Source organism: Amblyomma americanum, chromosome 1, assembly GCF_052857255.1.
Source record: "Amblyomma americanum isolate KBUSLIRL-KWMA chromosome 1, ASM5285725v1, whole genome shotgun sequence".
Taxonomy (NCBI): Eukaryota; Metazoa; Arthropoda; class Arachnida; order Ixodida; family Ixodidae; genus Amblyomma; species Amblyomma americanum.
In genome coordinates, this window is record NC_135497.1 from 82,970,943 (window position 1) to 82,992,297 (window position 21,355).

Here is a 21,355-nt window from a genome sequence, read left to right on the forward strand (position 1 = left end):
TGCTCTGACGTGCTGTAACTGCCTTGCTGTATTTTTTTTTCTATAGGTCTGCCCAGGTGTTGCTACAATTCTGACTGGTGTTGCGAACAACTGCCCCATATTCAGAATCGCTGCCCACAGGGCCACAATGGCACCGAGCTCTTTTATATGTTCTGCTCACTGCCTGGCCACCCTTCATGGCACTCAGATGTCATCTGCAGATTTGTAAAAATGGCACCATAGGCACACTTCCTTGAACACAAATCGAAAGAAGGGCATATTTTATGAGTGAAAGAAGAAAGATAAAGATGCAACATGGTGCCAGACGATAGGGTAAACATCAGCAGCACGGCATGCATCTAAGTATTCTCTGTGCGAAATGCATAAAGAAAACGCGATTAAAATTAGACTAGTAGTGATGAACGCGCAAATTCCCCGTTAGTGATTTGTTCTCTGAACAAAACAAAAACATTTGTTACACCTGCCTACTTCATTTCTCGCAGCAAAAACAATGGCATAACGCCACAGCCGTTGACGCCATGCACACAGTTGCGTCTACGGCTTCTAAGCTTCAGGAACGAGGCTCCCGCTGCGAACGGCATTTTTAAATTGGATACCATCATGCACCATGCATGCAGGTGAAAACTAAACAAGTAACTCCTGATGTCTGAAAGCTGTGCTGAGGCTTGACTACATGCGTCAGCAGTGGGCTTCGTTAATACTGTGTGGCAAAAGACGCGGCCGAAAGCTGTCCTGATGAGCTGCCGCTCTCCGTTCAATAATCGGTGCCATGCCACTGCTAGCTCTTTGTGTTTAAAGATGTATGGTGTGCTGGATGGCTCAGCAACCATCGTCTTCTGCACTGAAGTCGCGAAAATTTCCCGACTGTCACTCTCAACACGTAATATACATTATTATTCAACATAAAAACCAGGCTGGATCATGGGCTCTGAGCATATAGATGATAATGCAGTAACCAGTTGTTATCTGACATTGTAAAAAGAACAAGCACTTATCGCAACTTTTTGCGAGAAAAACAAGGGAGCCCGCGGCAAAACAGACTGGGTTCACCAACGATTGAAGTCGCGCAGTTCCGTGCAGCAGCGGAGCAAAATTTCAGTCAGAAAAGTTTACCGCGCTTTTTGGCAGAAACAAGTGTCTTGGCCGGCAGGGAGTCCTTTTTTTGAACCGCAACGTTTTATTTACTAACATCAACGAAAAAGCACCATTTTCCACTTTCATCGACAAAGCAAGGCAGGCAGCGTCCTCGCAACTTCACTTACACGAGCTCACACGTAATGTTATTCGAAAAGCCTGGTACTGTGATAGCCAACGTTAATGGAATGGAAGTTGGTTCCATTAACGTTGGTGATAACTACTCAGCGAATGCTGCAACACTTACTACGAACGCGTCCACATGCTACAAGATTCCATTAACGTTGGTGATAACTACTCAGCGAATGCTGCAACACTTACTACGAACGCGTCCACATGCTACAAGAAACGGGCACAACGTGGACGGGCAGGGAGCCGCTGTCAAATATTTTGTCCTTAGACAACGCAAAAATCCCCACATCGGTCGTATATGTCCCTAATCAACTAGTATAGCGAACGTTGAGGAACAGTGGTACCTGTGAGCGTGTTACTATTGCTCTACGTTTTTCGTTGAGCTACGAGTGGTTGTTTTTTTATCGTACGACTAATAAACAGTTATTTGGGTCAGGATAGCGGTGCGTCAAGCTTGTCGCACGTAAGGAATACCCTCAAATTTTCCTTGCGGCGCGTGGGATAGGAGCAGTGTCGAACTGCATGTCGTGCCTCCATTTTTTTTTTTTGTAAGTTACAGCAAGTTAGAAACAGCAGAAACATGTGCGCCTGTCGGACTACACTGAATATCGGCGATCTCTATTCTATGTGGCGCCATCAAAATCGGAGCCCCTTGTAAACACTGCTGTTATAAACACGCTGTTGTGAACACGTGAACCGAACTGCGATGGTGAACAGTAATTAATCGGTATTTTCCTCGTGCGCAGGCGCGTTCGGTATCGTCGATGGTGTACACGCATATAGTTTGCACTGAAAGCCATAAAACGAATCCCCAGATATGCGTACGCCATTCTTACGAACCGCCAGCTCCCGCAGTTTTCATGCCGTGCCGTTTCAGTAAGGGTGCGTGCACGATATTTCGAACCAAGCGCAGCGGTAGCTGCAGAATGAACTTCCGACGGGCAGAAACTCCCTTCAGCACGAAAGGTCCCAGAGGGTCATTGCGAGCGAACGAACGCGCTGAACACGAAGCGTCGGAGCCTGCGTGCAGCACGCATTAAACGTACGTGCCAATTACTCCGCGTGAACCGCAACCTGCGTGCCTGTGGCCCTTACTAAATAAAAGCAAAATCCGCAATTTCGACTGTCGATAGTACGATAATGCCGAAGCAAGGAAAGCCTAGCTGTGTAACTTGATTGTTTGCAATTGAAACGTAGACCACCCAAGTAAGTCGGGGAGACGAAAATAGACTGGGCCACGTCGTTGCTCCTTGGGCACAGCGCGCAGTGAAAAACAATGGAGCGAGAAGAGGCGAGCCGAGGCCCAGAAACTACAAGCCGACGCTGCGGGGACAGCGATCCAGCCATGCGCCGAACCCTGTTTTAGCAGAAAAGGGACCAACACTTGACCCGCCGCGGTGGCTCAGTGGTTAGGGCGCTCGTCTACTGGGCCGGAGTACCCGGGTTCGGAACTGATCGCGGCGGCCGCGTTTCGATGGAGGCGAAACGCTACGTCGCCCGTGTGCTGTGCGATGTCAGTGCGCGTTAAAGATCCCCGGGTGGTCGAAATTATTCCGGAGACTTCCACTGCGACACATCCTTCTTCCTTTCTTTCACTCCCTCCTTTATTCCTTCCCTTACGGCGCGGTGTCCGCCGAGAATTGAGACATACTGCGCCATTTCCTTTCTCCAAAAACCAACTTACATTTTAATTTCAATTTACCAACAGTTGCGGTAACGCTTCGAGATAAGTTCAGCTACCTCAAAGAGCTTAAAAGTAAAATATATTGGCGTTAACCCCTCCAAATGAGAAGCTCTTCACCCACGCACTAGCGAAGACCTGATAGAATAGTTAGCCGGGCCGATTGGTATAGGTCAACAAACGGGACAGAGTATATAGAGTCACATAGTGGCTGTCGGTATTACCGTGTAATGTCCGGAAACAGCTGTTCCCGCACATCTGCTGGACATCATGGTGCAGCAGGTAAAACGTTTTGAATGCGGGCAGAAAGTATTCTCGCAGCGTTATTCAAACCGTCAGAGAAATTAGCAAACGCGTTGAAGCAACCTGCAAGTTTTGCATCCTGCTGTTTTTAGAGCGTGTCTTTAATTAGAAATTCACACCTTCCTTTAAATTATGACTGCAAACGATCTGCAAGGCACAAGGGAGACACTAGAGCATCGCAATGCAGCACATCGCCATCAACTCGCCACACTTAGTTTTGACCTATATTTGATTCTTTGGGGTCATGCTTATATACCCAACCATGAAGGGCATCCATTAAGCAATAGCTGCGTTTTGTTAATATTTGGTAGTGTAATAAGATTTTGCGCTTTGTATGTAGTCTACACACACACGCATGCAGACAGACAGAAACTTTATTGAGAAATATATATGCATCACATTGCTTGTGCCCAGCGCAATCGTTTATGGGCGTGACACGGCAGTCAAAATAATGCGCGCTGAAACAAAACAACCGATTGTTGACGGCAATACGTACAGAACAAAACAAGACAATGCATATAACTGATGTAGTGCTCAAACATGAATATTTCTCACAAAAGGAAGTCATCGACTGTTATGCAATTTTCTCCATCAGGATGCTAATAACTGGCAGTATGGAAACTGGCCTGTAATTTGTTTTATCGTACTTTTTTCCGCCCTTGTAGATTGGTCTTACAACTGCGATCTTAAGACCTGGTGGCACCCGTGTGGTCGGCTGTCTGATAACGTCATAATCAGGCTCCATATCTCCATCGTCAACAGATGAAGATGCAGCAGAATCGATTGCTTTTTTGCCTTGATAGGGGATGGTAGAAACTAGAAGTTTCTTTCTGAGTTCCATAATAGATGACTGAGTTCTATAATAGATTCGAAAAGATTTCGCAATTGTCGAACGATCCTCATTCCCGACAGTATATTGCAACTTCTCATCCAAACTAGTTTTCTTCTGACATGTGCACAAAGCAAGATGTTGAGCTGCAAAGTTCTTTCATATATTTTGAAAAGGATCACTGCGCTGCAGAGCAGCAAAAATGATCTGGGGAACAGGGCTTGAAATGCACCTACATTGTTACTGCTGCACCTACAAGCTTTCATTGAAGGTGTCAGCCTTTTGTCCTACCGACTGCTCCAAAACTGGAAACTTACTGGCTCACTACCGCCAAGCTAACTGACTTTTAAAATCTACATTGAAATTCTGACCACATTTCGAAATTTTTAGAGAGAAGTTTCCTGTGTGTCCCGCGAACTTCCCGATTGCGAAGTACGTTTTTGGGCGTGTTTAAATCGTTTTTCCCCTGGATGTCCGGAATCGACTTGGGCATTCAGACCTTAGTCAGAATCCCGTCGGACATAATTTATCGTATTGATTAATTATGCAATGTCCGCAGGACATCCAAAGGACAAATAGCGGACCACTGAAGGACTTCCGCAGGGCGTTCATTTTATCTCTACATCAACTGCATAATGCAGCTGATTAAACACTGGCCCTCTGTGATACCTCTATGCAGGGATGCTGTTGCAGTATTGCCGTACATTACTAAGAAATGATCTCTGTTCATATGCTCTGGCACCTGAGAATGACCTCCAAAGGAATTTGCTTGATACTGCTTGAGCGCAGAATTCGGGGATAGCTTTATGTGCCAATTACGGAAGAGTCACGGGCCCGCATCGTAAGTTTTGTACTATGGAGAGCCAGACTAGAAAGTCATCTCTGGGTATATGTCCACCAAAAATAACATCCGATGGGCAGGTTGCGTTTGCTTCTGTTTATGCTGTTTGCTGTGTTAACAAAGGACAGTTCCGAATTCCGTTGACAAACGCTGAGGTCAATGAAACAAAGCTAGATCGAATCCCATAGCTTAAATTTGAGGCTGTTTTACATATGCGGGCATTTGTAGCGCAAAAATTTTCAAAGCAAAGAGCGCAATTTCGTGACTTAAGTCCGGCTCCGGACGTTGGAAAATGTCTCGCACAAGCGAACTAGGGACGTCCGCACGAGAAAGAAAATTAGATTTTAGAATTGGTCCAGTATATGATATCCGGTTGATGTCCCCAGTATGGCCACTCTGCATCTGGACGTCCGGATCTTATTCGGAAATCCCAGGGAGATTCAATACCCATTGGGAGTACGTCAGTGCTGTTGTGTGTTCCCGGCACATTGCGAGGGGTCGGCATTCTCGCGTGCCGAACTTGTTTTTTGTACCGAACGCTCACTGATCCGATTAGCCACGATTAGTACCCCTTGTTAAAGGGCTTCGCACTCGGAAGAGGTGGCATTTCTGCTCAAAAAGCCGAAAGGAGCCGATCACGGAACGTGCTGGTGTATTTGCATGTCGGAGCGCGAGCGGCAGCCAAGCGATTCATAAACGTTGCCGCCGCACAGCGGACCTGCTGATGTGACGTCACGTGCAAGCTATTATTCAATATTCCCTCCTGGCCCTGTGTGCAAGAACACATGAGCACACGTGCTTTCGCAGCACGTAGGTCGGCGTTTCCTGTTCAAGTGATCCTCCCACTGGTTGACCGCGTGATGCTGTTTCCGTGGATAGAAAGGCTTCTCCCGGGTAGTCGTGGCGAGGTTATGGAGGGGGTGAGGTTAGTGGTAGCTCGATAGGCCGACACTGCCTGGTAGAGGGTTGGGTATTCACCACAGCGGCGCCACTGAGGTGTGCTACTGTGGCGTCGGAAATGAAGAAGGGGGTGAGGAAGGAGCCGGTTCGCTCATGACTCGAAATGAGAGGGTAGGGTGGGGAATACTTTTGGTCAACGCGATGTCAGAGGTCGAAGTATACGAGAAACTGGGATGGTCCTGGAACGCCGCCCCATACCTGTAAGCTCGGGTTATTAGCAAGCTCGCGGGCCTGCACATGAACAGGCTCACTCGGGCTTCTGGCATGAACAGGTATCGGTGAAACATGCAAACGACCATGCAAACATGCAAACGACTCGCAAGCCGACAGGCGGCTTGCGAGTCACTTGGATATGTGCTGTGGCGTATGCAGCCTTGGGACGTTAAACCCCACATACCTACCGGCAACAGATGGAATGCTTGGCATCAGCAATATCGTCGAGGAGGGCTTCCAGTTTCATGAGCGCAAGACTGAAAAGTAAAGGGTATAGAACTGAACTCCGTATACCCAGATTTGCGACACAGACCATTGGGTTCGTGATGTGGCCGAAGGATAAGGTCGCTTGCCTGTCACGAAGTTTCACACATGGTTGTAAACCCTAGCAGTGCATTCCGTAGAGCTGAGGTCGGCCAGAATCAGGTCCTGTCACAATTTACTGAGTCATTCTTAAAAGCAACAGCAAGGAGAACGCGGTGCTGAGTGAGACAGAAGGTCTTCTTTCTGTTGTAGGAAGCAGTCTTCTGCCAAGGTGTGAGATCGATATAGCCTCACCGGGGTGATGTAACAAGGATCCGTCCGTCCTCAAAGAATTTGGTGAGTCCTATAGGTGCACTACTTTCTCGAAGAGGTGGCCAATATATCGGTCGCAACTGATCTGGGTATAGCGGTTTGCCTGGCTTCGGAACGGTGGCGACCTGCGCGGTTTTCCACTCTGCCGGCAGAGTTCCCGACTCCCACTTCTCGCCGTAACAACCCGCGAGGCAAAGGAGGTCGCAGTCGGGGACATTTCAAAGTAGAGTCTATAGTGTACGTGATCCGTATCTGAGACGTATTTCTGAGAAAGGATGCAAGGACCACCTTGACCTCAAAAATCGTGATCGGGCACGTCAGATTAGATCATGTGAGTATAATCCACGTAGGTAGATGTGGCCGGCGCGCAGGCATTTGCTGAGCCGGAGTCGAGTGCAATAATCGTCATGGAGACCGCTTCCGCGCATGACGCGATTCTCCACATTGGTCTTGTCCAACGTTGACTGGTTGTAGAAGGTGCTGGAGGAGGGACCATTTGCATGCACGGCTCAGTGGGCCATTTAATCGGACGGAGAGATATCAGAAGTGAGATGCTGGACATAGTGTTCAGCCCCTGCAGAGACAGCATCGCGTGCTAGAAGTTTGCGATTGTGCTTTTGCATGGCGTCGCTGTCGACGGAACAGACAGCACCGGGCGTACGCTGAAGAAAACCAAGTGCGGGTCCATGTCGGACTTAGGTATATTATTAGCGTAAAATGAAACCCCAAAAAAGACATTCGCAACGAGAACAACAAAGGGACAAGATTTTATTTAAGCGAGTCTGAATAATAGCGCATTTAATTGTTTATTAAATGACGCAAAGACAGCTGCGCGGAAGTGTGTATGGACTTGTATTTCTTTCCCAGCAGCTAATACTTTTGTGTTCTCGTGTTCGCGCTAATTTTCGTGTTTCATTTGAGGCTGATAGTACATGTGTCTGCGTACACCGTGTTGGTGTGTCACTCCAATTGGGTCTGCAAGACAGCGGCCCAGTCCGTATTGGGCCAAAGGGTAATATGTGGTGGGTATGTAATACGGCCGGGAAGGCAAGGAGAGTTACCAGGTGCCCTGAAGGAGGAGGACATCTGGTTCATGAGGCAATGAGTTTAGGTAATTGTTTGAGAATCAGTGGCGCCACTACTGTGAAAGACACCCGGTGCGGTAACCTTGCGCATCATCACCTCCCCATTACCATGTCTTGATGTCCTGCTTCGCTGTGGAGCTCACTCAGTACCATTTGCGAGATATTTCACTGAAAGAGAGAAATCTCGTTGGTGAAAATAATGCTTCGTGAAGGTCTATTCACGAAATACATAACTTTTTTTTTCTGCTAAACACTTGTATGCTTTCCAACAAGAAACAAATATTTGGCTCTGTGGTCTTTCAGAATGGCTTAGAGTAAGTAAGTTAGAATTGAACGTTAAAAATACAAAATACGTTGCTTTTGGCCCTGCTAACAAGTCTATTGATGACAACATAGTAATAAAATTCCGTTATTACGTCGTTCAGCGCTCACTTTCCATAGGCTCCTTGGTGTTACGTTTGAAGAAAACTTAAACTGGACCACTCACGTCGACAGCTTGAAAACCAACATTGCAAGATCCATCGGCATTGTTAACAAATTAAAGCACCTCTGACCTTCTCGATTGAAAAAAATAGTGGTACTATCATCATCATCATCATCATCATCATCAGCCCTACTACACCCACTGCAGGGCAAAGGCCTCTCCCATGTCTCTCCAATTAACCCTATCCTTTGCCAGCTGCATCCACCCTTTGCCTGCAAACTTCTTAATCTCATCCGCCCATCTAACCTTCTGCCGCCCCCTGCTACGCTTACTTTCTCTTGGAACCCACTCCGTTACCCTTAAAGACCAGCGGTTATCTTGCCTTCGCATTACATGCCCTGCCCAAGCCCATTTCTTTCTCTTGATTTCGACTAGGATGTCATTAACCCGTGTTTGTTCCCTCACCCACTCTGCCCGCTTCCGATCTCTTAATGTTACACCTATCATTTTTCTTTCCATGGCTCGCTGCGTTGTCCTTAACTTAAGCTGAACTCTTTTCGTTAGCCTCCACGTTTCTGCCCCGTAGGTGAGTACCGGTAAGATTATGCTGTTGTACACTTTCCTCTTGAGGGAAATTGGTAAACTGCCACTCATGATCTGCGAGAATTTGCCATATGCGCTCCACCCCATTCTTATCCTTCTAGTTATCTCCCTCTCATGATCCGGATCAGCTGTCACTACCTGCCCTAAGTAGACGTATTCCGGCACAATTTCTAGGCTCTCGCTGCCAATTGTGAACTGTTGTTCCCTTGCTAGGCTGTTGAGCATTACCTTGGTTTTCTGCATGTTAATTTTTAGACCCATCGATCTGCTCTGCCTGTCTAACTCGTTGATCATGATTTGCAGTTCACCTCCTGAGTGACTCAGCAAGGCAATGTCATCAGCAAATCTCAGATTATTTAGGTATTCTCCATTTATTCTTATTCCCAACTGTTCCCAATTCAGGCCTCGAAATACCTCCTGCAAACATGCGGTGAACAGCATTGGCGAGATCGTGTCTCCTTGCCTGACGCCCTTCCTTATTGGAATTTTATTGCTGACTTTATGGAGGACTATAGTAGCTGTGCAGTTGCTATATATATCTTCCAGTATTTTGACATAAGGCTCTTCTACCCCCTGATTACGCAATGCCTGTATGACTGCTGAGGTTTCCACTGAGTCGAATGCTTTCTCGTAATCAATGAAAGCTATATATAGAGGTTGGTTATATTCTGCGCATTTCTCTATCACCTGAGTGATGTGTGAATATGATCTATTGTAGAATATCCTTTACGAAAGCCTGCCTGATCATTTGGTTGATTAAAGTCTAACGTTGCCCTGACTCTATTAGCGATTACCTTAGTAAAATACTTTGTAGGCAACGGATAGTAAGCTGATCGGCCTGTAATTTTTCAAGTCCTTGGCGTCTCCCTTCTTATGAATTAAGATAATGTTTGCATTCTTCCAAGCTTCTGGTACAGTCGAGGTCATAAGGCATTGCGTATACAGGGTGGCTAGTTTTTCTAGCACGATGTCCCCTCCATCCTTCAACAGATCTGCTGTTACCTGATCCTCCCCAGCTGCTTTTCCCCTTTTCATTGCTTCTAAGGCTTTCTTTACTTCATCTTTCGTTTACTGGCGGGATGACGCATTGCTGTGCACTGCTGTCTTTCTCATTAGCGTTCTGATTACATTGGCTACTGTACAAGTCTGTGTAGAACTCTTCGGCTACGTTAACTATCTTATCCATATTGCTAATGACATTGCCCTGCTTGTCTCTTAATGCATACATCTGGTTTTTACCTATGCCTAGTTTTCCTCTTCACTGTTTTTAGGCTACCTCCGTTCTTTAGAGCATGCTCGATTCTCTCCATATTAAACTTCCTTATGTCGGCTACCTTGCGCTTATTTATTAACTTTGATAGCTCCGTTAGTTCTATTCTATCGGTAGTGTTAGATGCCTTCATGTTTTGGCGCTTCTTGATCAGATCTTTCGTCACCTGAGATAGCTTCCCGGTATCTTTTCGAACTGTCCTGCCGCCTACTTCTACTGCGCACTCCGTAATTATTGATGTCAGGTTATCGTGCATTGAATGAACGTCAAGATCATCTTCCTAAGTTAAAGCCGAGTATCTGTTTTGCAGCGCTATCCTAAACTCCTGTGCTTTCCCTCTTACGGCTAACTCGTTAATGGTCTTCTTCTTCGCTAGCTTCTTCCGTTCCCTCTTCAAGTCTAGGCTAATTCTAGACCTTACCATTCTATGGTCGCTGCAACGCACACTTCCGAGGACGGCCACATCCTGAATGATGCCAGGTTTAGCGCATAGTATGAAGTCGATTTCATTTTTAATCTCACCATTGGGGCTCTTCCAGGTCCACTTCCTGTTTTCTCGTTTGCGGAAGAAGGTATTCATGATCCGTAAATTATTTCTATCCGCGAATTCGACTAATAACTGTCCCCTGCTATTTCTAGAGCCTATCCCATAGTCACCTACCGCGTGGTCGTCAGCATGCTTCTTGCCCACCTTCGCATTGACGTCGCCCATGAGTACAGTGTACTGCGAGTTTACTTTATTCATTGCCGATTCTACGTCCTCATAGAAACTTTCAACGGTCCGGTCATCATGGCTGGATGTGGGTGCGTAGGCCTGCACCACTTTCAGCTTGTACCTCCTATTCAGCCTAATTACTATAGCTGCTACCCTCTCGTTAATACTGTAGAGCTCCTCTACGTTGCCAGCTATATCCTTATTAATGAGGAAACCCACACCTAGTTCTCGTCTACCCTCCAACCCGCGATAGCACAGTATGTGTCCGTCCTTTAGTACTGTATACGCCTCACCTGTCCTCCTAACTTCGCTAAGCCCTATCACATCCCATTTAATTCCCGCTAGTTCCTCGAACAGCACTGCTAGGCTAGCCTCACTAGATAAAGTTCTAGCATTAAACGTTGCCAGGTTCAGACTCCTATGGCGGCCTGTCCGGAGCCAGAGATTCTTAGCACCCTCCGCTGCGTCACAGGTCTGACCGCCGCCGTGGTCAGTTGCTCTGCAGCCGCTGGGGACTGAGGGCCGAGGGTTAATTGGTTTGATCATAGAAGGTTGTGGCCAAGTACTACACCAGGGTGGCCAAATCCTGCTCTGGTGAGAGAGTGCGTTGTCGGTTCTGGTCACCGAGATAAGGCTGCACTCCAGGCCTGGTTATGCAATTCCATCGACACGCGGATTTTTTTTTTTTTAAACCCGGTGGAGAACTGCGCGGCACCAGGATTTGAACCCCGGTCCTCTTGCACGCGAGGCGGATGTTCTACCTCTACGCCATCGCTGCACCCTATAGCCTGGTGCATTCACGCCTCCAATACTGTTTATCTTTTTGGGGCACCACTACGAAAAGCAATATCGATAGCTTGCTAACCTTACAGAAACGTACGATACGTGTCATTGAAAATGCGCCCTATAGAAGTCACTTTTCGCCTCTTTTCAAGAAGAATAGTATATTAAGAATAGAAAATCTTAACAAAAAAACAGCCATTGTTATATTTTGAGAGATCAGGCATAATGAAGGCGCCTTTTTCAGAACATACCTTCCAAAAGACCACAAATATAATACAAGGCACATTACGTACAGCAAGGGCAAGAAATGCACAAACTACAGTATGCAAAAGCAATCTTTCATAATTTTAGATTTTCTAAATCATCATCCTGCCATTCACACTATTGTAAACGAATCGTCATCTCTAGGAAACTTAAAAAAAAAAAGTGAACTTGTACTTGTTATCGATTCAGATATGATTGTTTGCCTTGCAACATGCTTTCACTGTTTCTGTTATGTACTATTGCATTTATCTTCCATTTTCGATGTGCGTATATACTTTCTACCGTGTGTTGCTTGAATGTTTTGTGTATTCGGAAAGGGGACTGACAATTAGTCAGGCATTCGTTGCCTTTTGGTCAGCCTCCTCGACAGAGTTTCTTTTTATTTCTGTCAAATTCATTCATTCATTCATTCATTCATTCATTCATTCATTCATTCATTCAAAGATTAACAGTTAGCGGAAATGCGGCACCCAGTACGAGAATCGCTCTTCGGCTTTCTCTCTGTCGGCAAAAGCTCCTTCTCTGTGCTAAGCTGGAAGCGGGTCAGCTGCATGGTACCGCTTGAGCCGAATAACGTGAGCAGGGTTAGTCGCGAGGCGGGTGGACGATGTCGGAGAACTGAGCAGGGCATTATCATAGGTCACACCGGTCACCTGACGGAGCGCATGGTATGGGCTAATGTTCGTTGACAGCATTTTTTTAGTTAGCCCGACCCGGAAAGATTGACACCTTATGAGGAGCAGCGACCCTGGAGATCTGGATCTCCCGATGCACCGATGCCATGGTCGCTAGGGCGAGTTCATGTGCCAGCCCGGCGTGCATGCAATGACATCTCGGGCATATTATTATTATTATAGAGACGCAGGCGTGATCTGGTTTTTAGTTTCACGAGGAGCCAGCTGCGCCTGCGAAGCGGCAAATGATGATAATGATGATGCCGTTGTCACACCCTTTACAACGGGTGGAGATCTGATACAAGAGTCCGACCAAAATGTAAACAAAGTAAAAAAGAACACAGAACTAACTAGAAAATAAACGGACTGCAAACAATGCGGCAATGGGCACCATCATTCGTAACGCGCACCAAGGCCCCACCACTGCCCTAAGCTAGGCTCCCTAGAAATACCTGAGCGAAACTTGCTGGCTGTCACCGCTGCCGATCTCAGCTGCCCAAAACCGAGCGCATTTCTGTGAACTTTGCCGCCGCGCCGCGATCTCTCGCACATCTTCCTCGCCCGACTCTCTGCTCGGCGCTTTTCTGAACGATGATTGGCCCGCCTGTCCATCGCCCGGGCAACGCGCGGGAAAGGATCGTTTTCTTGTGTTTCTTCTTTCGTCGGCGCCATGCGCAGGCCGTCCGCCTCTGCTGCGGGTCCAGCTCCGTTGACTTACGCGCTGTCAATTCGAACTCTACTTTCAATGCCGCGTTTTGTCCGATTGCGGTGCATTTCAGTGCACAAGCCGGAGTGAAAGTGGAGTCGTGCTGTTCGCGATTGCCCGAGGAAAAAATGACGCCAGCCGAATAACGAAGGGGACCCACAACATCGCCCTTAAGGACTTTGTTCCGACAAAGCACACCGTCCTCGGTGAAGTCCTGTGCATTTCGTGGTACCTAACCTAGTGAGCATGCTTAAAACCTTTTGCGAGCTCATCAGGAAGCTGATTATATATTGCTTCATTCGCTGATCATTGTGCTTCATTCGCTGATCATTGTGCGTCCTTTCACATGCTAATCTTTCCATTTGATGGCATTGCTCTGTGTGTTCTAATCGCGTCTGTTGGCGTGAGGATTACGCCTATTATATCACTTGAATTTCTGAATCTCAGTGTGGGTTTCCGCGAAAAACGTTTGCATCATCGACGTTCATTTATTTTTTTTTTTTTTGCTAGTAAATACGCGTGCTGCTGACCTTGTGCATACTAGCAAACATGTTGATTTTCGTAGCGTGTACGGCAGTCTCTCTCCCTTGTGCCCCAGAGCTCTAGCGTGGTATCTTTAACGGCGTTATACCATCGTATGTCTGAGGGATTATAAGGGGTGTAAATCTTTAGAGAGATTAGGGCGCTCGATCCACCGTCGCGACTGCGCGCAACGCTACTGCTATTCCGACATCTGGTGCCACCTAAGGAGCGAGTCACAGAAAAGGTGCTTTTTAGGGCGAGCTTTGAATTGTCGCAAGCAAAACTGTTATGATAACTGCATTGAATGTTGCTTTCAAAATAACATCAGATTTTTTAGCCCGTAGTTTATAAGAGTACAAATCGTTTTCGTGAGACTCACTAAGTCACGGAATCGCTCCCTGGGGACACTTAATTCCCTCTTCTTACATCAATGCATGTTTCGTGGCCACTGACCCGGAAGTCTTCAACACGAGGGCATAAAAAGCCAAGCTGCGCCTCGCCCGTAGTCACACCATGAAGAAGGGAGCGCGAGCCGGTCCCGAAACGTCATGTTTTTCGAAAAGTAACCTGGTTGGCGTCGGTCATCTTTCTACTAAATTAAATTTCCCAACCAGACAGACTTCAGTCAAATGTTTTCTTTTGAGTTTTTTGTAATGAACACATCGTTTCTGATCGCGCTTTACAGTGCTGAATATTTAATCAGCACGGACATTTGAAGCATTCCTTGAATGCATTCGAGGGATTAGCGTAGGTGAGTCATCAAGAGAATACCATATCTTTCCGCCACTTAATAAAATCTCTTGGCACCAGCAATCACCCCAAAATTTTAAGCCAAACCCTTGGCCAGGCTCGCTTCTGCAGTAGTTAATAAAGTTAACGAAAAAACTAGAACATAAAGTTCTCTTTCAAGCAGCCGTGAAATTTGTAATGAATGCAATGAAGCCGCGGCGTGTGCATCACTCAGACGAGCTAAGCTTAAAATTTTCGGTCTGAAACCTGCTAAAAAATGCATAACGCGCATTAAAGAAAATTTCCCAGCATTTTCGCAGTCGCTCACTCACTCGTGAAATGACTTCGCTGTCTAAATTACCGCAATTTATCTCGTTCCTAAATTACCTCGTTACCTAAATTACCTTGTTCGATTGCAAAATAACAGCGTCATAACAGTATTTCCGCAAAAACGTAGTGTGTAGTGCTAGGTCAAATCTACATTTAGCGGAGCGTCAGTGAGCTAAAAAATATTGAATAAAAAACGTAACCCAAATCTCAGGCTAATAAAAACTGCCGTATTCAGGAGCACGGAGTGTGGTTTGATTGCTCATGCCGCAAGCGCTCACGTTTAGTGCTTTTCTTGCTCGAACGAGAAAGTGATAAATGTGGCTCGTGGCAGAGTCACACATGTCGCATCACTTTCTTGTGGTTGTGTTTAATAATAGAGCGTGAAAAGAAGCGCAAACTGGTAGTGGTGGTTGTTGCTATGAAGGGGGGGGGGGGGGGGGGGAGAGGGGGATACTGGTCCCGACTAAGGCCCCTCCATGACGTTTTCTTGCGTCCAGGTAGCGACAATAGAGGGGCTTTAGTCCGGACGTATGTTGGCCCTTTGAGCATCACTCTTGGGGACCAGGGTAGGGGATGTAGGGGGGGAGGGCCGCCGCCGTCGTTTCCGTGGAAGTCCTTAGCCGTTCAGGAGTCGCACCGCCGCAGCAACGTCAGCGACCATCAAGTAGGGGAGCCACGGTGCACTGGGAGTGTGTGCAAGCACCGGGCACGGGGGGGGGGGGGGGGGCGGGGGGGGGGGAGCCTCGGTGCACTGGGAATGTGTGCAAGCACCGGGCACGGGGAATGAGCATCGGTCCACTCAGATCCATCGCCTCGTGCTTTACGGGGCGAAGGTCTAGAGGAGAATGCTCAGGCCAGTCTTCCCGAGGAAGGAGAGGAGATTCCGTTGCGCCAGGAGCTGGCTGCGCGCTGGGAAGAGGAGGTCGTGCTCCATGGTAGTCGGGAGACCGAGTGCCCAGTATCCTGACTCGAGTCGTCGCCTGGGGGATTCATGGGTCGGGCACGCCAGCAGGAGGTGGCCGAGCGTCCCCGTGTCCCCGCAGGAGGGGCAGGCAGGAGAGTGGGCCTTGTAACACGCGTACAACCTGGAGTGTGTCCATGTGCAACCGATGCGGAGGAGCAGGAGGAGTGCTCGGTCCCGCATGGGCAGCTGGTCCGAGAGCCGGCGGAAGGGCTTGTAGGCCGCAATCCTCCGGTCGGGGTGAAGGGCCCGTACCATCTGCATGATGAAGGGGCGGGCAAAGTCATGTTGAGTCACTGCAAACGATACCGGGGACCCATCGGTGTGGGCAGACTTGGCCAGAGCGTCGGCCAGGTCGTTGCCTTCAATGCCGGAGTGGCCCGGCACCCAGTGCAGGGAGATCTGGTGGCCCGCATCCTCCAGGGTCTGCAGGCTGGCCCTTAGCAGGGAGGTAGTGACCACGTTGTCATGAGGCCTGGACAGCTGCTGGAGGGCTGGCCGGGAGTCACAGAGGACCGCGACTGGACCAGGTGGGATGGTCGAAATCAGGTCCGCTGCCAGGTGGAGTCCGGCAAGCTCAGCCGCAGCGGAACTGTCTGGGAAGAGCAGCCTGCACGTCCTCGTCGCGTTCAGCTGCGGAGCCACGAGTGCCGCTGCCCCCTGTCCTGTCTGTGGCTGGTAGCACCGAGCCATCGGTGAAGAGAAGGGTGGACCCCTTAATCTCATCCAGGAAGACAGCAGCGGTCCGATTGAGGGCCGCGGCTGGTGTGTGGCACTTCGACGTGCCTCCGAAGGTCAGGGAGACCTGCAGGGGAGGACGCGTAGGTGGTGGGGGACGGCAGGATGGCTGGCGGGAGGGCCCAGGGACTCTGTGTAGGCAGCGGAGAGTATGCCCATCCTGGAGTGGGGGCGTCCCGAGAGGCGTGCATGGAGTGCTCTGCCGTCAGGAACATGGTGGAGCCGGTCCGTGTGTGTGAGGCCTCTCTGTAAGAAGCGCAAACTTCGGCGCGCTCATGTGTGCCAGCGAACACACCGGTCCGGCGAGCGCGCGATGACCTGCGAAGCGTGCCGTGCGCAGCGCGCACAGCCGGCGGGCGAGGATAATCGAGGAGGAAAACGCGGGAGTGGAGGAGAGTGTCGCTACTTTCATTATCAAGGGGCTTTAAGGTTGACACAGGGGCGCAACAAAAACACACGGACATAGAAGTAGACAGGGACAAGCGCTCGTCCCTGTCTACTTCTATGTCCGTGTGTTTTTGTTGCGCCCCTGTGTCCACCTGAAAAGATATGAACCAACACGCCCAAATACAAGTACTTCTGGGCTTTAAGGTTGCTGGCCAGCTGCCGCCATCTGTCGCATGCGCCTGTCAGTAACATGAACTGTTCAGTTTAACCTCCCAAAGCGACTCGGGCTATGAGGGACGCCGTAGTGAAGGGCGTCGGATAGTGTCGACCACCTGGTGCTCATTAACGTGCACTGACATCGCACAGTACAGGTTCCTCTAGAATGCAAATGAAAAGGAAAATTGGTTTTTAGTGAAAGGAAATGGCGCAGTATCTGTCTCATATATCTGCGCACACCTGAACCGCGCCCTAAGGGAAGAGATAAAGGAGGGAGTGAAAGAAGAAAGGAAGAAAGAGGTGCCGTAGCGGAGGGCTCCGGAATAATTTCGACCACCTGGGGATCTTTAACGTGCAGCACACGGGCGCCTTTGCGTTTTGCCTCCATAAAAACGCAGCCGCCGTGGTCGGGTCCGAACACGGGAACTCCGGATCAGTAGCCGAGCGCCCTAACCACTGAGCCACCGCGGCGGGTTTCCAGAATGTCGCCTCCATCGAAATTCGACTGGCCGGGATCGACCCCGCGTCTTTCGGGTCAACAGCCGAGCGCCATAACCATTGAGCCACCGCGGCGGCACTAACATGTACTGTGCATAACATGAAATTTGCATGCGCAGTTGGAGCTGGCGGCTTTCTTATCAACCAGTGGAACTTGGGGAGATGAGGCGTGCATGCGCAGAGCGGCCGCGTGAAAAAGGAGGACCGACTTCATTGCTGTCTGTGTCTATGCATACTGTTTGAATTCTCCTCTATTAAAGACCTCCATGGCAGGGGGCTTCTTGTATAGTGAACCATTGCACTGTGCACAAATGCCAATGAATCGCATCATGCGCATCTATATTTTTAGTTCGCTTATTTTTTTGCCTACGCTGTCACCCCTTGCCGTGGCCTGGTCTTACTTGCTTACGAATCCCGGTTAGCCATTCTACGCTGTGTTTTGGATCACCTAATATGTTTCACTTCTGCAGGCTGCTGAAAAGAGCTGGATTTGACTTCCCCATGTTACCTCCTAGTTGGCATCTTCTTTGCAAGAGAAGTGAATTTGGGAACACACAGCGAGCTGTTCCCTGCCATCTACATCAAAGCAACTTGCTGATCGAAACATCCGTTGTGAACAAGGCCCCCGCAGCAGGGCCGAAACGTCTTTTATTTTAACAATTGATCGTCGCTGGACACTTTCCCGTCATCCAGATGCTTACCACTTTATTAAAAACAAAACCAGTGAGCCACCTCCTCAGCGGCTAGTAACGTTAATTTCCTGGTCGGTTTCTTCTTGTGTGTATGTGCACTGGATTCAATAAAGAATAATGCAGCGATGAGAACCATGTTTTCTTTTCACACATAGCATACGCATTTACGGCTTCTGACTGCGGCCGTTCACCCCTCGTAATCTGGGCTCATTGTTCCCGTCATCGCAGATCATCTTTGCGCTCAATTTTAAGCGGGTTCTCGCAGAAAAATGAACATTTTTAAAGCTTTACTTTATTTAAATCTAGCACCAAAATAACTCTCTAAATGCGTAAAATAATCCGGGCACCCGTTTCCGGATAAAGAACCGTCTAAAAAAAAAATTCTTGAAAATGTCTGCGTAAGAAGTTTCGAAAGTAATCTACAAGCGTAGCGTTAGCACAGCTGCAGGAGGGCTTGTAAACGTCTAAGTCTAAAAAACTGTTCAGATGAAACTACTTTCAGACCTCAAGGTTTAAGACTTTTTTTAGACGTCTACTAGCTCTTCCCGTGTTTCGTAGGCAATGTCGTGCAGCGTGTTTGCAGTCGGACTTTCGATGGCATTTGTTCAGAGTTCGATCCGACTCACGTTAGTGGCTCTGGCCTCTCGCGTAAGTGCAACATTCAGAGCAGCTCGCCTCGGCTGCATGCATGGCCCTCTCGCAAACGCGACTGATATGCCCTGTCGCCGCTGGCGGCTTTATCATAAATGTTGCGGTTGCTATACTCCGCGGACGTGCAGGATGCGTGCGCAATGCAGTCATTTCAGGATGTATACTTTTGAGCGGCGCTTCAATGCGTTTGGCGCCAGCTTGCTGCGATCGACTGCGCGCCTCTCCTGGTGACGAAGTTAACACGAGGCACGCGGCACCGATCATATGCACAAGGTGTTCGCGGAACGTTTCGTCCTGCGCAGTGGCAAGGGCGCGGCCGGGCAGGACCACTGCGCGAGCTTACAGGCGTACGTAAAACCGGTATACGTCCCCGCTAGTACGTCTCCGGTATGCTAAATCTCTATTACTAAGCGTTTGCTGGTGACCTTCGGCTTAACAGCTAGTGCTGTAAAAAAAAAAGAAAAGCAAGCGCTAGAAAGTAATAAGTGATGTGAGGAACTAAGCAGTACGCTTAAGCTCTTTGAAAAAAAAAAAAAGGTCCCTTCAGCGACCTGGGGTCGTCTTTGCGTATCACATCGAAGGCACGGATATTGTCCTTTCTTTCAACATCATATAACGCTTAACCTACCCTTGAGAGTCATTACAGATCCCTTCCGCGCAAGTACTCCTTCTCAGCCGCCTAGGTTCTGCCTGCATGTGCATACATGCGGATTTGGTCGTTTTCTACATTCACACACAGCAGGGAATCCTCATACCACTTCCGGCGCAGTGGTGCAGCGGTTAAGCGGTAGGTAAGCGATGCGCCGTCAAAATCACGAGTGCTCACTCAGGCTCACTCACAGAAGCCTGGGCTCACTCGAACTCATGAACTCAAACTCATTTATGATAAAAACTCACTTCGGCTCGCTCAGACTGACCACTCATCCGGGGCGAACCACTCATAGCGAATCACGTCTCACTCAGACTCACGACTCATCTAGGCTTACTCACTCATTTGAACTCACACGACTCATTTGGACTCACTCATTTCGACTCGCGACTCATGTGGACTCTCATTTCGACCAGGGCTGGATTAAGAAAAATGGGGGCCCTGGGCTAATGCGCATGCAGGCCCCTTTCCTTTTACTGAGCCCCCCCCCCCCCCCCTTGTCGCCCGCTACTCTACTGGAAATATGTCATGTTTCATTTTAATCCCACCAAATTAAAAAGCACGAAGTGCTATAAGTACGGGATTGTTATTATTGTTAATATTATAAGGAAAACAACAAAATTTCCTTGAAACACATATGTTCACTTTGTGATTAATCTGCATTATGTTTTCTGCAAAAGGTAGGCTTTAGGAAAAGTTTAGTGCACTCAAGACGAACAAGAACGTAGAAAAGACAACACAGCTCAGATGTCGATCCTTCTGAAGCTAGGCTTTGTTTACGTCACTAAGTTTGATCCCGTGAGGAGACGCGTGGTTGTATCCAAAACATTCTTTATTAAAATTCAAGCATCAGACTGCAGTAATCGTTATACACGTTACTCTATAAATATGCAATAGATAAATACAATACTTAAGATAATACAAGCACCATAAAAATGCACTAGAATACGGATGAAAATTACCAACTGTAATTACAAAACATTATTTGAAAATAATTTCATTTAAGGTAAGACAAGCAAGGACGACACCAAATAAACGTGGCACTATCAAAAACAACAAAAATACAGTTCTTTCTAAGCACGCCAAATATCACAAGAAGAACAAACAAGAGACGAACAACGAAAATTTGCATATCTTGAATTACACTGCTCAGCGTTTCATTGGCAATGTGGAGGCTGGGAGGCGACACAACGAACTTATTGGAACTATTCATGTATAGCGCAAACAGTCCTCTTTTAAAATGGCATCTTTCCGCGCCTTCGCTTCGGCGAAATCAGATATAGTCTGTTCGAAGGATAGATCGCGGAGGAGGTCACTTTCAATGGACATGATAGCAAGCGAGTTCACCTTGTCGTCCAGGGGGCTCGAACGAAGGCGATTTTTTTATCAGCGAGAACTTGGAAAACGATCGTTCGGTCTCTCAGTTTGCCACAGGTATGCTTAAGTACATTCGCAAAGCAATAGAAAGGTTCGGAAACACATCAATAAGCTTTCTTTTGTGCAGCGACTTCATTATTCCCAGGGGGCTTGTGTCCTGGCACACAGAGTTGTGCAGAAAGTTCGCGAACTGAACAATTTCAGCGGAAAATGCTGGCTCCAAATCATTTTTGTAGGTTTTCACCAACTTCTCAGCCTGCTGTGCCAGAGAGGCCTCGCTCCCAACTTATGTCAGCAATTTTAAGAATCCGAACCTTTCGCAGAGTTCAGTGTAGGCAGCCTTTCACGCCCGCAAAGCAGAGCCTAGACTGTCAAGTATAACATTGTAGGTCTCTACGATAAACTTTTTTCT

At 48.1% G+C, this 21,355-nt stretch overlaps 1 protein-coding gene and 1 long non-coding RNA gene across 6 annotated transcripts in view; both read right to left on the minus strand.

The window, feature by feature from the left end:
• Positions 1-1,422, minus strand: part of LOC144113132 (uncharacterized) — a 56,313-nt gene extending 54,891 nt beyond the window's left edge. For 3 of the 5 annotated variants that reach the window (XR_013310647.1, XR_013310650.1, XR_013310648.1), the window contains exon 1: positions 1,114-1,421. This is a non-coding gene — a long non-coding RNA (uncharacterized LOC144113132). Of the gene's footprint in view, positions 1-1,113 lie in introns of all 5 variants that reach the window. The other 2 variants (XR_013310649.1, XR_013310646.1) reach the window with 2 other exon arrangements.
• Positions 1,423-15,609: 14,187 nt separating this feature from the next.
• Positions 15,610-16,428, minus strand: LOC144109431 (uncharacterized). The gene has a single exon (XM_077642259.1). The coding sequence runs from the start codon at positions 16,426-16,428 to the stop codon at positions 15,610-15,612; it is 819 nt and encodes a 272-aa protein (XP_077498385.1).
• Positions 16,429-21,355: the final 4,927 nt, after the last annotated feature.

Coding starts and splice junctions, on each gene's coding strand:
- LOC144109431 (XM_077642259.1), bottom strand. CDS start 16,428: ATGGCTCGGTGCTACCAGCCACAGACAGGACAGGGGGCAGCGGCACTC.